Genomic DNA, 12,176 nt, shown 5'->3' on the forward strand with positions numbered 1-12,176 from the left:
AGAAGACACTGGCGGACACGTGCTTGCCATGCACTGTCTAGCATTTCACCAACTCTACAGCTGCCCAGAGGAGGTGCAAACTGCCCAGCAAGCTCCGGCAGGATGCGGATGCCCAGGGTGCCTGCAGCTGGGACCCCAGGACTGGTCAGGGGAGTGTGACTTGGTTCTGACCTGGGGAGGGGGTCCCTTGAGTGGAATGTTCATGAGATTCAGAAGGTACTTGCCAGGCTTGTGAAGCGGGAAATTTCACCATGGGAAATGGTTGCACAGCACACCCCTGGAGGTGCTGGACTGAATTGAGATCCAACTTGCACAATAAAATTTTGTTGTCTCCCTTTTCAGGCAAGTGTGGAACAGAGATGGAAGGGAACAGAAATTAAGGAGAGATCCCCTTGCCCTGCTAGACGATGTATTTGCCTGGGTAAACCTTGGGGTGTCCACACTCCCAGGGGGCTGTGAGGCACTGAGGCCCTATCCCAAGCCCCTGCCCAAGCCTCAGCAAATACAAGTTCTGTTCCTCTTCCTAATACTCAGGCCCTAGGGCAGAGCAGCTCATGCCAGCTACGGCCACAGCCTGACGTCAAGGCACCAGCCTGACACCTGGGCCAGGTGCTCTGCGGGCCTTGCCTGCTCTGAGGTCCAGGGAATCCCTCTCTGGAGGCAGTTTCTCTGGCTCCACCACCAGACCAAAAGCTCTCATGTTCACAAATTCTCTTAGGCCAGGGCTGGGAGGGCCCGTTGTGGTCATGTGGTCACATATGACCTTGGTTTTCCAGGTGAGAAACCACGGCCTAGAGAGGAGAAGGAACTTGACCAAGGCCTGGCCCCCTCTCAACCTCCAGCCTTGCTTCCTGCATGATCATGTTAAGTCCATAAAGGAAGGGACGTAGGGTAGACTCTCCCCTTCTTGCTCCCTGCTCCCACCTGTGAGAGCCCCCTGCTCACTCTGCCAGGGGCTGGTGCTCACTGCAGACCCCCTCCCTCTCTGTCTCTCTGTGCTTATATAGAGAGGTCCACACACATAAAATACAAGGTAGCTAAGGTGTCACATCCTGACAATACTGAAATACACTCGGGCTAGTTCACACAGCTTGTCTTAGTCTAGGTAACTGCTGGTAAGAAAGTCAGTCCAGTTGCTTTTGTTATTCCTGGGGTCTAGGAACCTTCACCAGTGTCACTGTCAGACACAGAGGGACATGGGGCAGGGATGAGAATGGAAGGGGAGAGGTCTTTGGTGGGTCCGAACTGCAAAAAGGCATTGAGAGTCTATCCACGAGCCTGCCCCTCCAAGCCAGAGAAGGAGGTGGCCTTCAATGCAGTCATCTTTTAGCTGCCAGACTGTGTTAACCACCTGGGACTATGGACATCTTCTCATGTGTCTTGAGCCCTCATCCCCACCCTCCAAGCTCCATGCCCCATCCTCCTCTGCCTGCTCCCCATCTCAGGTCAAATTCCAAGGCCAGTGCCCTGGTGGCCTTTCTGGGAGTCAGCATGAAAAGGAGGGGTGTGGAGAGGTGACTGCAGAGATGGGGGTGAAGGTGGCACTTTGTGGTCCTGTTGGCATGGTGATGTGGGGCCAACCATGAGGCCAGAGGTCCATCACCGTGACCTGGAAGACCACTGGGGCCTATGGTAGAAACTGAAAGGACAAAGGGAGGAGAAACCAGGCGGGAAGAAGACGAATAAGCATCCTAGTGCATGAGAGGGGCCTGGAGCTGCCCGGAGGGAGGGCCAGCCCCTGTCTATCTGTCGTTGAGCTGTGGAGAGCCGGTACCGTCCTCCTCTTCCTCCTTGTCGTCCTTCATGCCTTTCAGTCTCTGGCGGGCAAAGTCCTCAAATACAATGTCGTCATCACTGGTGGGAGAGACAAGGAAAACGTGGTGTGTTTGCAGGGGTGGGGAGAGGAGGCATTTCCAGTGTTCTGGCCAGAGGCGACTCAGTCTGCTCTGGGCCTGGGAGAGAACCACCCTCTCTGAGGTCCCTGGCTTTTGGGGTGGACCTTGGGCAGAAAGGCCTGCCAGGCTGCCGCATGTGGATGCCCACAGAGGCAGTGAGGACAGTCACATCTGGACGTGGGCCAGTTGTGAAAATGCCAAAGAGCGACATGAATTTAACTCTCATGCTTAAACGCTAGGAAAGCGACCTGGATTCCTGAGGAGCTGCAGGGAGCAGCGTGGCTCTGTAGCCACAGGAAGGAATTACTCCCACTGGGAGAGGCCAGGCCACGAGAGGGAATCCTCCCAGAACAGGCCCAACAAACTCTACCCACCCGCCCAAAAACTACCCTTAGGAAGCATTCCTGTTGCTGGACAGGAAGGAGTAGGCTTGGCTTAACGGAAGAAAAGGCCATAAAGAGCCTTTCTCCCCAGTGTCAGCTCACACTTTACCCCGAGGAACCCTGGATGGGAGAGGGGCCAGATAGGAGGATGGCAAGCCTAAACAGGGGGGCAGACGACAGGTGCATGGGGAAAGGGGACGCCTGAGTGGAATTTCAGGACTAAGACTGCTTCTAAGAACAGTGAGTTCCCTTCTACCAAACGCACATCCACCTAGGACCAGGTAGGGCCCACCCAGATCCCCTGCCCCACAGGGTTCAGCCAGCACATGGGGCATCCTCGTTGGGTGACTTGAAACCCTACACCCCGGATTTTTGCTGGGGGACAAGGGAAGGGTGGCTTTGGAGCTGGAGCGAGAAAGCTGCTTGGCCCTGGAGGTGGTTCGTGCTGTTGGCCCAGGTCCTCCCCCTCTGGCCACTCTCCGGTGCCGCGATGGCCTTTGATCGCTGGGAAATCCGCCTGGTTGGTCCTCAGGAGTCAGAAGTGACAAGATCCCCAGACCTCTGCCCACCCCACAGCCTGATTCCACGGAGTGGGCGTGGGTGAGGCAGGAGAGCCGAACCCAGGGCCGTGAACCAGCCCTGTGTGAGCCGAGCAGGCGCTGTGGACGGATGGACGGACGGACGGACGGACGGACGTGCAAGGACGAGGGAGGAAGACAGACCCCACCAAGGCAGGAGGAAGAGGAACAGGCACGGAGGGTCCTTCAAGTCACATGCAGGCAAGCGGGTTGCTGAAGAGGCGAGCAGAGGCGGCTCTCAGCAGACCGGGTTAGACCAGCGGCTCCTCAGGGGTTAATAAGCATATATGCAAATGACCCCTCCGCCCCGTCCCCCGCGGCCGCCCCCCCAGACGTCTGCAGGCAGGGTTTGGCTTACTTTGTGTCAAGTTCTATGAGATTGGTATCTACTGGCGCCTCGTTCTCTGGAACTAAACACAGGGCGGGCGGGCAGGGCGCCCAGGGGTTAGTGAGGAGACTGCGCGCGGGCGGGTGGGCACAGGCCCCTACCCTGGGACAACCAGGCTGAGGGGGGCAAAGGAAAAGGGGAGTGGAGAAGGGGAGCTCATCCCTGGTCTTGAAACCCACAAGTCACCTTACAGGCAGGGAGGAGGTGCAGGGAGGGCACCAATGCCCACTGCAGCCCCAGAAAAGCAGAGAAACCTCTGACCCCTGGTCCTTTTGACAGGTCTCAACATGACTTAGATTAATTCCTTGCATGCATGCCTTTCTTTAACTCTAAGACAACTCAGAGTTAATTTTTCACATTTTAATTTTGAACTTGGGGTGTGTTTTGCCATCAATGGCATTTCATAGTTTAATCACGGTATATACCATATTGGTACATATAATAATGTCTCTTGCAATGGAAACAGTCTTAGATTCAATGAAATATGACCAATCTGGTGTCACTTGTAAAAAAATATGGGAATGGTGTGTGCGGGGGTCATCTTATCCACGCAGCCCCTTCCCCTACTTCCAAACGGGCCCCAGCCCATGCCAGGGGCAAGGTAGGGGCTCAGAGCATGGCCACCGAGCTCCTTCCCCCAGGCCTGCCTCCCCTCCCATGGAGGACAAGAGCCAGGCCAAATTGTCTCCTGGTGGGGTCAGAAGCAAACAGGAGTTTGGGTCCCACAAAAGATCTGGGGAGCTGAGAAAAAGGTGACACTGGCTGAAGGCTAACCCAGAGGGAGGTAGGGTGACAGGGTGACACAGCAGTGGTGGAGAACCCCTACCCCAGTGACCCACAGATCCTGCTTACCTTCCCGATGTGGGGGCTCCTCTTTGGGCTTGGGGTGCATTAGGGTGAAGGGCAGTTCCACAGCCACGTCGCTGAAACAGACACCCAGAGCTGGTGAGCCTCAAGTCCAGTCTCAGGCTGTGAGACGCGAGGCCCTGTCAGTGTGAGGACAGGGAGGGCTCTGGGGTCAGAGGAGGTCTGAGATACGGCCTCCAGCCCCAGCTCTGCCTCTGTCTGGGAGCTGACGAGGAGACCTCTTCTTCTGGCTCCCAAAAGAAATGGAAACCTCCCCTTTCCCGAGAAGGATCCCTGGATTCCCGAGTGCTGGGCGGAGGCACAGGGGTGGGAAAGGACTGCCCAGGGCAGTGTGCACTGTGGCCACTGGGCGGCCCCAGAGGTGCCCTGGACCCTGCCCACCTCGAACGGCCAAAGCCACCCCAGCCTCCCCGACACCGCCCTTCCCAATCTCGAGGTTGGACCCCCTCCCACCCTCACTCCATCTCATCTCCCAACACCTCCAGGAGGCTTCTAGAAAGGTGCTCAGGCTGGAGGAAGCACTGCTGAGGTCAGTCTAACCAAGTTTAAGTGGGATGGGCCCCAGGGCCCAAGGCTGTCCACCCTGTGCAGCCTTGTGGAGACGGAGGGAGGGGCGCTGGGGAAGATCTGGCCCCAGCCAGTGCTCCTCATGGGGCTTCTCTGCCTCTGGCCCTGATGGGCCGAGAGCAGACAGTTCCATGGTGTTGACTGTGCCAGGGGCTACTGTAAGCCCCTTATTAAATGAGTAACTCATTTAATCCTCACAACCACCCTATTATTATCCCCAGAATACACATTGGGAAACTGAGGCACAAGGAGATTAAAATATCTTGCCTAAGGCCACACAGCTATCAATGGTCAGTGACAGAGGATTCTTGCTCCATAATCCACACCCTTAATCACCGTGTGATAGCCTCAGAATTGAGACTAACAAAAGCTGCCCTGAATGCTCCCCTCAGCTTGGGGTGTCATCACCCTAGGATACCCACCCCCAACTGTGAGCACCTCCAGGCACAAGCCGCATCCCACTGATCTCATTGCCCAGGCCCAGCTGGGGAGGAGGAAGGGACTGGAAAGGAGTGGTGAGGTGCACAAGCTGCGTAACCAGAAAGATCTGTCACCTGCCCCACCACTCACTGGCAGAGCACTCTGTATTTCTGAGCGTCACTGAGTTCATCTGGAAAATGGGTAACAATGCCTACCTTCTAGACCCACTGGAACTTCTGGGAGATGATGCAGGTACAAGGCTTGGTTAAACCGTGAAGGTTTGTGCCTGTCGGAATCATCACTTCCTCTCAATGGGAACATTGAGGGTTTTATAAGGCTGTCAAAATTATTTGGCTTTTTTAAATCCATCTTGTTTTCTTTTGCTTGCAAAGGGAAGTGCTTCTGCAGGTTCGCTTGGAAGACTGAGCTATCAGAATGGAAGCTGGTGGAAGACTGAGTCTGCCAGCCTTCACTAAGGTCATACGGGATACGAATGGAAGACTCTGGACCTTAAGCCATGGCGATAAGGGCAGGGGGCTGATTCCTCTCTGGGACTTCAGCTCCCAGCACAAGCCCGGGCATAAATCTGGGTTCTGGAAATCTTTGCTGAATTATATTGAACTGAATTGAATTGAATTAATTTCTTAGGATGAGCAACATTGCCAGCTTGCGACAGGAGAAGGCCAAACTGCTGTGGTTGTGGCACATGCATTTTTGGGATGTGAGTCCATCCAGCCGGCTACCAGGGAGCCTTGTCTACAAAAACAGGTATCCTAAGCAACACCTGGCCAGCACTCAATTCTCAATAGCGTAGGAGTGTGAAGGCCATGGAACCTGCATTTCTCCAAAACGTCCTGTACTTCAGGCGATAGGTAATTCACATAGGTCTCTTGGGGGCCCCTCTCCAGATCAGTGTGTTGGGCTTTGCTGTCTGTAAAGGTCCCTGTCTCTTGAGTGGGATGATGAGCAAGGTGAGGTGTCTCCCCGGCACACACCTGAGCCTGGCAATCTGAAGTGACCGCTAAGACTCCTTCCAACCCAGTGCCCTGTGATTCTGGTCAACCAGGCCAATGGTCTCTGGGCCCTCTAGGAAGGTGAGTCAGCCAGGTCGAAGGGAGGGACTTTACCTGGATGCAAGATCTCCCAACAGGCTGGGTGGGTCAGAGGAGGCAGGAGAAGTGGTCAGGAGAGAGTTCAGAGAGGAAGAAAACAGAAAGCACATTCATTCACCACTTCTGCTGCCCCTGGGATAGAAAAGACCCACGGGACACACTCTACCCGCCCCTGTGCAGCTCTGCCTGCTATTCAGGGATACACTGAAATGCCATTAGCCCTGCCCAGGGCTACCGAGATGCAGGCCCAGCTCAGCAACCCCCTGAGCGCCAGGATCCTCATCTGGAAAGGGAGTGTAAAAATTAACCCAGCGCTGCCTGCCCCAGGGCAGGCCCATGGGGGAGACCGGGCTCTCTAATGGAAACACTCGAGGTTCCCAGGAACTGGGAAGACTGTGGGTCCTGCAAGGTCACAGGACACAGGATTTGCAATTTGCAATTTTGAGATGTCCTATACTGTGGTCAGTATTACTGCCACCTGCAAAGAGGCATTATTCTAATAATAAAGGGGGCTCAGTGTCAACATTATTGAGTTTTTAAATCTTTTTACAGAAATTTGTAAACTAAATTAGAAAAAAATCCCTCTGATAAAGTAGAACTTCTAGGTTTATAGCAGGTAGGCCCAATATATGGGGAAACGTGGAGGTTTTCCTGAGCCTCCACCAAGCTACACTCCAGGGCAGGGGACATGTCTGGTCCAGTTCTGTGGCCCCAGAACTCAGCCCATGATCTGAGGTTAGGGGAGGAGATTCAGGGAATGTCTGGGGAGTGTCTGGACCTCTGTTGCGCCATCTGTGAAATGGGAGAGTCAGACCACCTAACAAATCCCCAGTCCAGCTCTGGGAGCCCCTTTAGCTGTTTCCACCAAGATCAGCCTGGGTAGGGGTGGGTGCTGTGCCTCAAGGTGTGATGAGGGGCATGGCATCCCATGGACCCCACAGCATAGACTCTGAGGACGCCGTACCCAACCCACCGTCCCCCAACCCTCTGTGCGAGGCTCAGACCCGGATAGGACAAGGAGGAGGAGGAGAGAGAGGAGCAGGAAGGACGAAGAGTGGGGGCAGGAAGCTCCTCCCCCAAAGGTGGCTGCAGCTAGGAGGGCCAGTAAACACGCAGAGTGGGGTCAGCTGTCGGGGCCTTGGAGTCACTCCACTCTGCACTCAAGGCTCTTGGGCTGGGCTAGACACTCACCCGCCTCGAGACACCACCAGCTTCACCTTCACTTTGTAGGACACGATGATGCCCAGGATCTCGCGGTTGGCTCCTTCCCTCAGCCTGCAGACACAGGGGACTGGTTCAGGGCTCGCTGGCGGGGAGGGACATGCAGGGGCAGCGGCAGTGGCCACCCGTCCCTCTGCTGTGTGTGCCCCACCCTGGGCCTGGTGGGAGGGAGGAAGGTGAGCTGAACCCTCAGGGAGCCCTGGCTCCCAAATCTGCTGTGAGATCCCCTGGGCCCCTCCACCTGCCAGGGCCAGTGTCCCTGCAGTGTGGTGTGCGGAGAGGGGGCAGGCTCCCTGACAGGCCACGCTCCTGAGGCCCTGGACAAGCCTGAGGGGGAGGGTAGCCCGAGCCTTGTCTTCGTACTGGTGGGACCAAGGAGGGTGTGGCCCCATTGGGGTGCTGGGCACCAGGAGCCTGGGGCCAGGAGGGTGGGTCCTCACAGGGTGCTGGAGGCCAGATTCGTGTCTTCGTGCTTGAGTTTCCCGTCCAGGGCAAGGCCCCGCTTCTCTCGGTTGTTGGCCAGGAAGGGGGTCAGCGTGTAGACCTTGCAGAATGTGGAGCTGGGTGCCACCGTGTCGCTGGGAAGAAGGGAAGCAGGTGTGGAGATGGCCCTCCCCAGAGCCAACCCCAGCCCTCACCCCAACCTGTAGGACATCTAGCCTGGCCTTGCTCCAAGCCTCCCTCTCCCCACCTGTCCCCTAATTGCAGGGACCACTTGGGCAGGCCCAGCTCTGGCAGGAAGACCACTGCCATCCAAAGGAGGTGCGTCTACACTCTACACACAAGCAGGACTGACCCTGGGATGTTCTGTAGGAAAAAACTATCCTAGTCTAACAGGGCAGCGCTAAGCAGCACATTTATTTTAAAAATTACAGTTACATACGAGCCATGCATGAAGCTACTGGACACCCATATACCCCCCACCTAAGTCCTGCAATTAAACCTGTACTTGCTTTATCACAATCGATCCATCATGTATAGGGTATTTCAATTGTTCAGTTTGGGGTTTCCTCTGCCCCCCACCCCTCTTTTCAGTGATAGCTGGCATGCTGCAGCCAGCAGCCAAGCCTTGGAGTCACACAGCCTGGGTTTGACCCCAGCTTTGGCACTTGTCAGCGTCCTCATTTACACACTGGGGCAGCAGCAGCCCCCGCCCCACAGGGCTTCCTGAGAATTACACAAGGCTGGGAATGTAAAGGCCTCCCAGCCGTCCATGCTGCTATCTGTCAGGCAGATGCTGGCACCATCTGCAGGGCTTGGGGTTTTTCACTCTGGGGACTTTATGTTACTCTGTTTCTAAATCACTTCACTTTATGCCCCTGCCGCCTGCCCGGCACCAGAAATCTACGTCTCATGGCTCTGATTATTTTTTAAATCGGCAGTAGATATAAGACATGCCCAGTAATGGGGGAATGTTTGATCTGATCATAGCATGTTCACCTATAGGAGACCAGGTAATGACATTTTTTAAATGTTTTTAAGTTGCAAAAAAATGTTGATTGCAAGTATATGTAAATAAATATGCACATGCATATAAAATTACATAAAATTCAATTGCTCCCCAAAAATTCTTTGCAGGGCCAGGAGAAAAAATGTGTGTGTTGGCCGGGCGCGGTGGCTCACACCTGTAATCCTAGCACTCTGGGAGGCCGAGGCGGGCGGATTGTTTGAGCTCAGGAGTTCGAAACCAGCCTGAGCAAGAGCGAGACCCCGTCTCTACTAAAAATAGAAAGAAATTAATCGGACAACTAAAAATATATAGAAAAAATTAGCCGGGCATGGTGGCGCATGCCTGTAGTCCCAGCTACTTGGGAGGCTGAGGCAGAAGGATTGCCTGAGCCCAGGAGTTTAAGGTTGCTGTGAGCTAGGCTGACGCCACAGCACTCTAGCCCGGGCAACACAGTGAGACTCTGTCTCAAAAAAAAAAAAAAAAAAAAAGTATGTGTTTTCTAATGGGAGCATCTACTTCCTTTAGGTAAGTAAAGATGTTTTGTTTCAGATCTCTCCTCTTGTCTTAGCTGCCAACAAGCCTGGGACAAAGTTCCATCCATGCTCAACCATATTAGCTCTCCTCAGACCTAGATTTTTTTTGTATAATTATTCTCAACCTCCCACACACAACCCACTTTCCCCTGTGAGCTGGATTACTCCTTAATCAGGCAAGAAAAGTGGTGCACCTACTGCTTTGCCCCCTTTGCCTTGGCTACCAGGAAGCTCAGAGCACAGTATCTCCCTTCAACCTAGGTTTCAGGCACAGTGTAATTATTTTCTGTCCACACTCCCAATCCCCTTACATTTATTAGCTCTTATTTTGTTGTTCTAGTTTTAATGGGTCTTTTGCTTGACTGTAGCATGTATTTCTTGTAGCTAACTCAGGTGGATGGTTTCTAAAAGGTTCTTCTGGATCATCTACTCTGAGTGGCAAGAAGTCTGAAGACCAGCCTTCTGCCAGGTGGGCCTGTAACAGGACCCAGAACTGCTCTTTTTCCCACCCAGTCCCCCCATGTCCAAGGCCAGGCTTGTGCTTACTTACTCAGCCTCTTCCATGGCCACAGGGCACTTGTACTGAGCTGTGTTGAAAAGGCAGATGTCCGCGTGCTGGCGCACTAGGAGGGAGAGGGGATGGGGCGCTGTGAGCCAGGGACGCAGCCCCCACAGAGCAACTCAGGCTTCCCCAGGCTGGGATGTCCAGCCCCAAGCAATGGCCGGAGGCCACCAGGAGGCACTCCTGCAGGAGACCACTCCACCCTCCACCCAAACGATAGCTCCAAACACACCCATTCCCTCCCATAACCAAAAGTTTTCCCTTCGAGGACAGCTTTGCCCAGAACCCAGGAAACCAAAGAGAAGAGGTGGCTTAAGCAGTAAATTCATTACCTAGCCCGTGAGCCGCCTGCATTACCAGCCTCGAAAGCCTTACCCTTTGGCTCAGAGCAGGCCTCGGGCTTCGGTAGTTATTTACAAGGCTGTTAACCAGGGCAGATCCTCAGCTATCCCCAACCCCTGGGAGGAACCCTTCTGGCCCGCCTCCTAAGCTGACCCTCTCCCTGGGCTACCTGAGATCTTGATCTTCTTCACTGTCTTGTTGGTGTTGTTGGTGACATGGACGTTGACGCTGATGGGTTCTCCGTGGTAATAGATCTGGGAGGCATAAGAAACCAGAGGGTTGGCTGGGAGGATGCCAAAGTTCTAGGGAAAGGGGAGGGAGGAAAGGTCCCACACAAATCTCCTGGGTTTCCCCAAACCTTGGCTGTTCTGCCCTGTGCCCCAAGTTCATCATCCACCTCCCACTGATGCTAAGGGGGCAGGCACTACAGCCACCAGGTGTATTAGCCCTCAGTGCCCTGTGGGACCTCTGACACATAACAGCTCCAGTGCCAGCTTGGCCACCAGTAACAATGACGATAACAACAGTAACAGTGATGACAGCAGTGTGACCTGGGCAGGTTATCTAAGCCTTAGTTTCTCCCTCTGTTCAATGAAGTGGCTAGACTAGGTGATGCCTCAAGCCGCTGCCAGCTCTAAAATCTGTCCCCAGGAGGGGCCGGAAGAAGCAGGCGAAGGTGAGGAAGGGCTGCCCGGCTCCCCGAGGGAACCAGCTCTGAATCTCACCCAAGGGTCTCACTTGCATCTTGTCCCAGGCACTTGCCTTCAGCTGTGCCCCAAGAGGGATAAGGGGGTGCCCAGACCTTAAGGAGGGGCCAGCCTGAGCTCACAGAAGGCATCAGCCAGCTGGTTTTGACTCAGAGCTTAAGGAGGAGTCCCCTTCCTTCCACAGGGTTTGCTGCCTTACAGCTCAGGGGTGGCAGGGCTATGGCGGGAGTTCCCGGGCTGCCTCTGTCCCCTCCTCTACCGAGTTGGCTGGTTTTTACCACTTGGCCTGAGGCAGGCAGTTGGTGGAGGTGCAGTGGGCAGTGGGGAGATGGCCAGGACCCTTCGGGAGGGTCCGCTGCTCCCTTCTGAAGTCAATCGTGTCCCTCAGGCTCATGCCCTCTGCCACTCCTTTAGGCCCCAAGAGGCTTCTCCAAATTCCCTGAGAGGTCTCAGATTCCCTGAGCCCTGTGGTCCTCAGGCTGGGGTAGAAGCTCCTACCTGAGGAGACCCCACAGGCCAGGAGGGCTGGGATCTGAGGTCCAGGCCCTGGTAGAGCAGCCCCCCACCCCTGCCAAGTCTGAGCCTCCTACCTCCTTATCCAGGGAGGCCTCTAGGTGCAAGGGCTTGTCTGACATGAGGAACTGCCTGGTGGTCTCAGCTGTGGGCTGGGGGCCAGGCCTCTCTGGGGCATACTGCACCTTCCGGATGACCAGACGCACGGAATTCCTAATAGAGATGGGAGGAGTGAAAGATGACCAGAGTCACCTGCCTTTATCCTCTTTCCTTGTGATCTTCACCCTCTCCTGCTCAAGAGAGTGCCATGGGTCCCCTCCCCACTGCCTCGGAATCCAGCCACACTGCAGAGGTTGGATAGGGGCCTTGTCACCATCTGGTCCCACTCCATCCTCCCCATCCTGTCCCCGAACCTCCCCGTGGCTGCACTTCCTTTGGATCTGGTCTTGGTACTCGGGAGGGTGGTAGAAGAGGGACTGTGTTTTCACTCCCTGCTTCCCTGTGTCACGGAATAGTGTACGTAAGCTCTCTAAGGAGAGAATTTTTTAGTCTAAACTGCTCGTGGCTGTATTCTTAGCACCTGTGACAGTGCCAGCCATGCAGTAAATACCTGTCAGGTGTCTTGTAATGAAAATATG

The 12,176-nt window shown here is 54.8% G+C and overlaps 1 protein-coding gene across 2 annotated transcripts in view; it reads right to left on the reverse strand.

The window, feature by feature from the left end:
• Positions 1–1,044: 1,044 nt before the first annotated feature.
• ARRB1 (arrestin, beta 1) overlaps positions 1,045–12,176 on the reverse strand; it is a 32,379-nt gene continuing 21,247 nt past the window's right edge. The window contains exons 8-16 of one of the 2 annotated variants that reach the window (XM_012645738.1): positions 11,616–11,751; positions 10,488–10,572; positions 9,965–10,037; positions 7,872–8,009; positions 7,402–7,485; positions 6,226–6,249; positions 4,097–4,167; positions 3,215–3,266; positions 1,045–1,854 (exon numbers count right to left, since the gene is read on the reverse strand). In XM_012645738.1, coding sequence (XP_012501192.1) covers positions 1,743–1,854; positions 3,215–3,266; positions 4,097–4,167; positions 6,226–6,249; positions 7,402–7,485; positions 7,872–8,009; positions 9,965–10,037; positions 10,488–10,572; positions 11,616–11,751 — 775 coding nt within the window. In that variant the 3' untranslated portion in view covers positions 1,045–1,742. The remainder of the gene's footprint in view (positions 1,855–3,214; positions 3,267–4,096; positions 4,168–6,225; positions 6,250–7,401; positions 7,486–7,871; positions 8,010–9,964; positions 10,038–10,487; positions 10,573–11,615; positions 11,752–12,176) is intronic. The other variant, XM_012645740.1, reaches the window with a different exon arrangement.

The sequence above is a fragment of the Propithecus coquereli genome, unplaced genomic scaffold, assembly GCF_000956105.1.
Source record: "Propithecus coquereli isolate 6110/MARCELLA unplaced genomic scaffold, Pcoq_1.0 Scaffold235, whole genome shotgun sequence".
Lineage (NCBI taxonomy): Eukaryota > Metazoa > Chordata > Mammalia > Primates > Indriidae > Propithecus > Propithecus coquereli.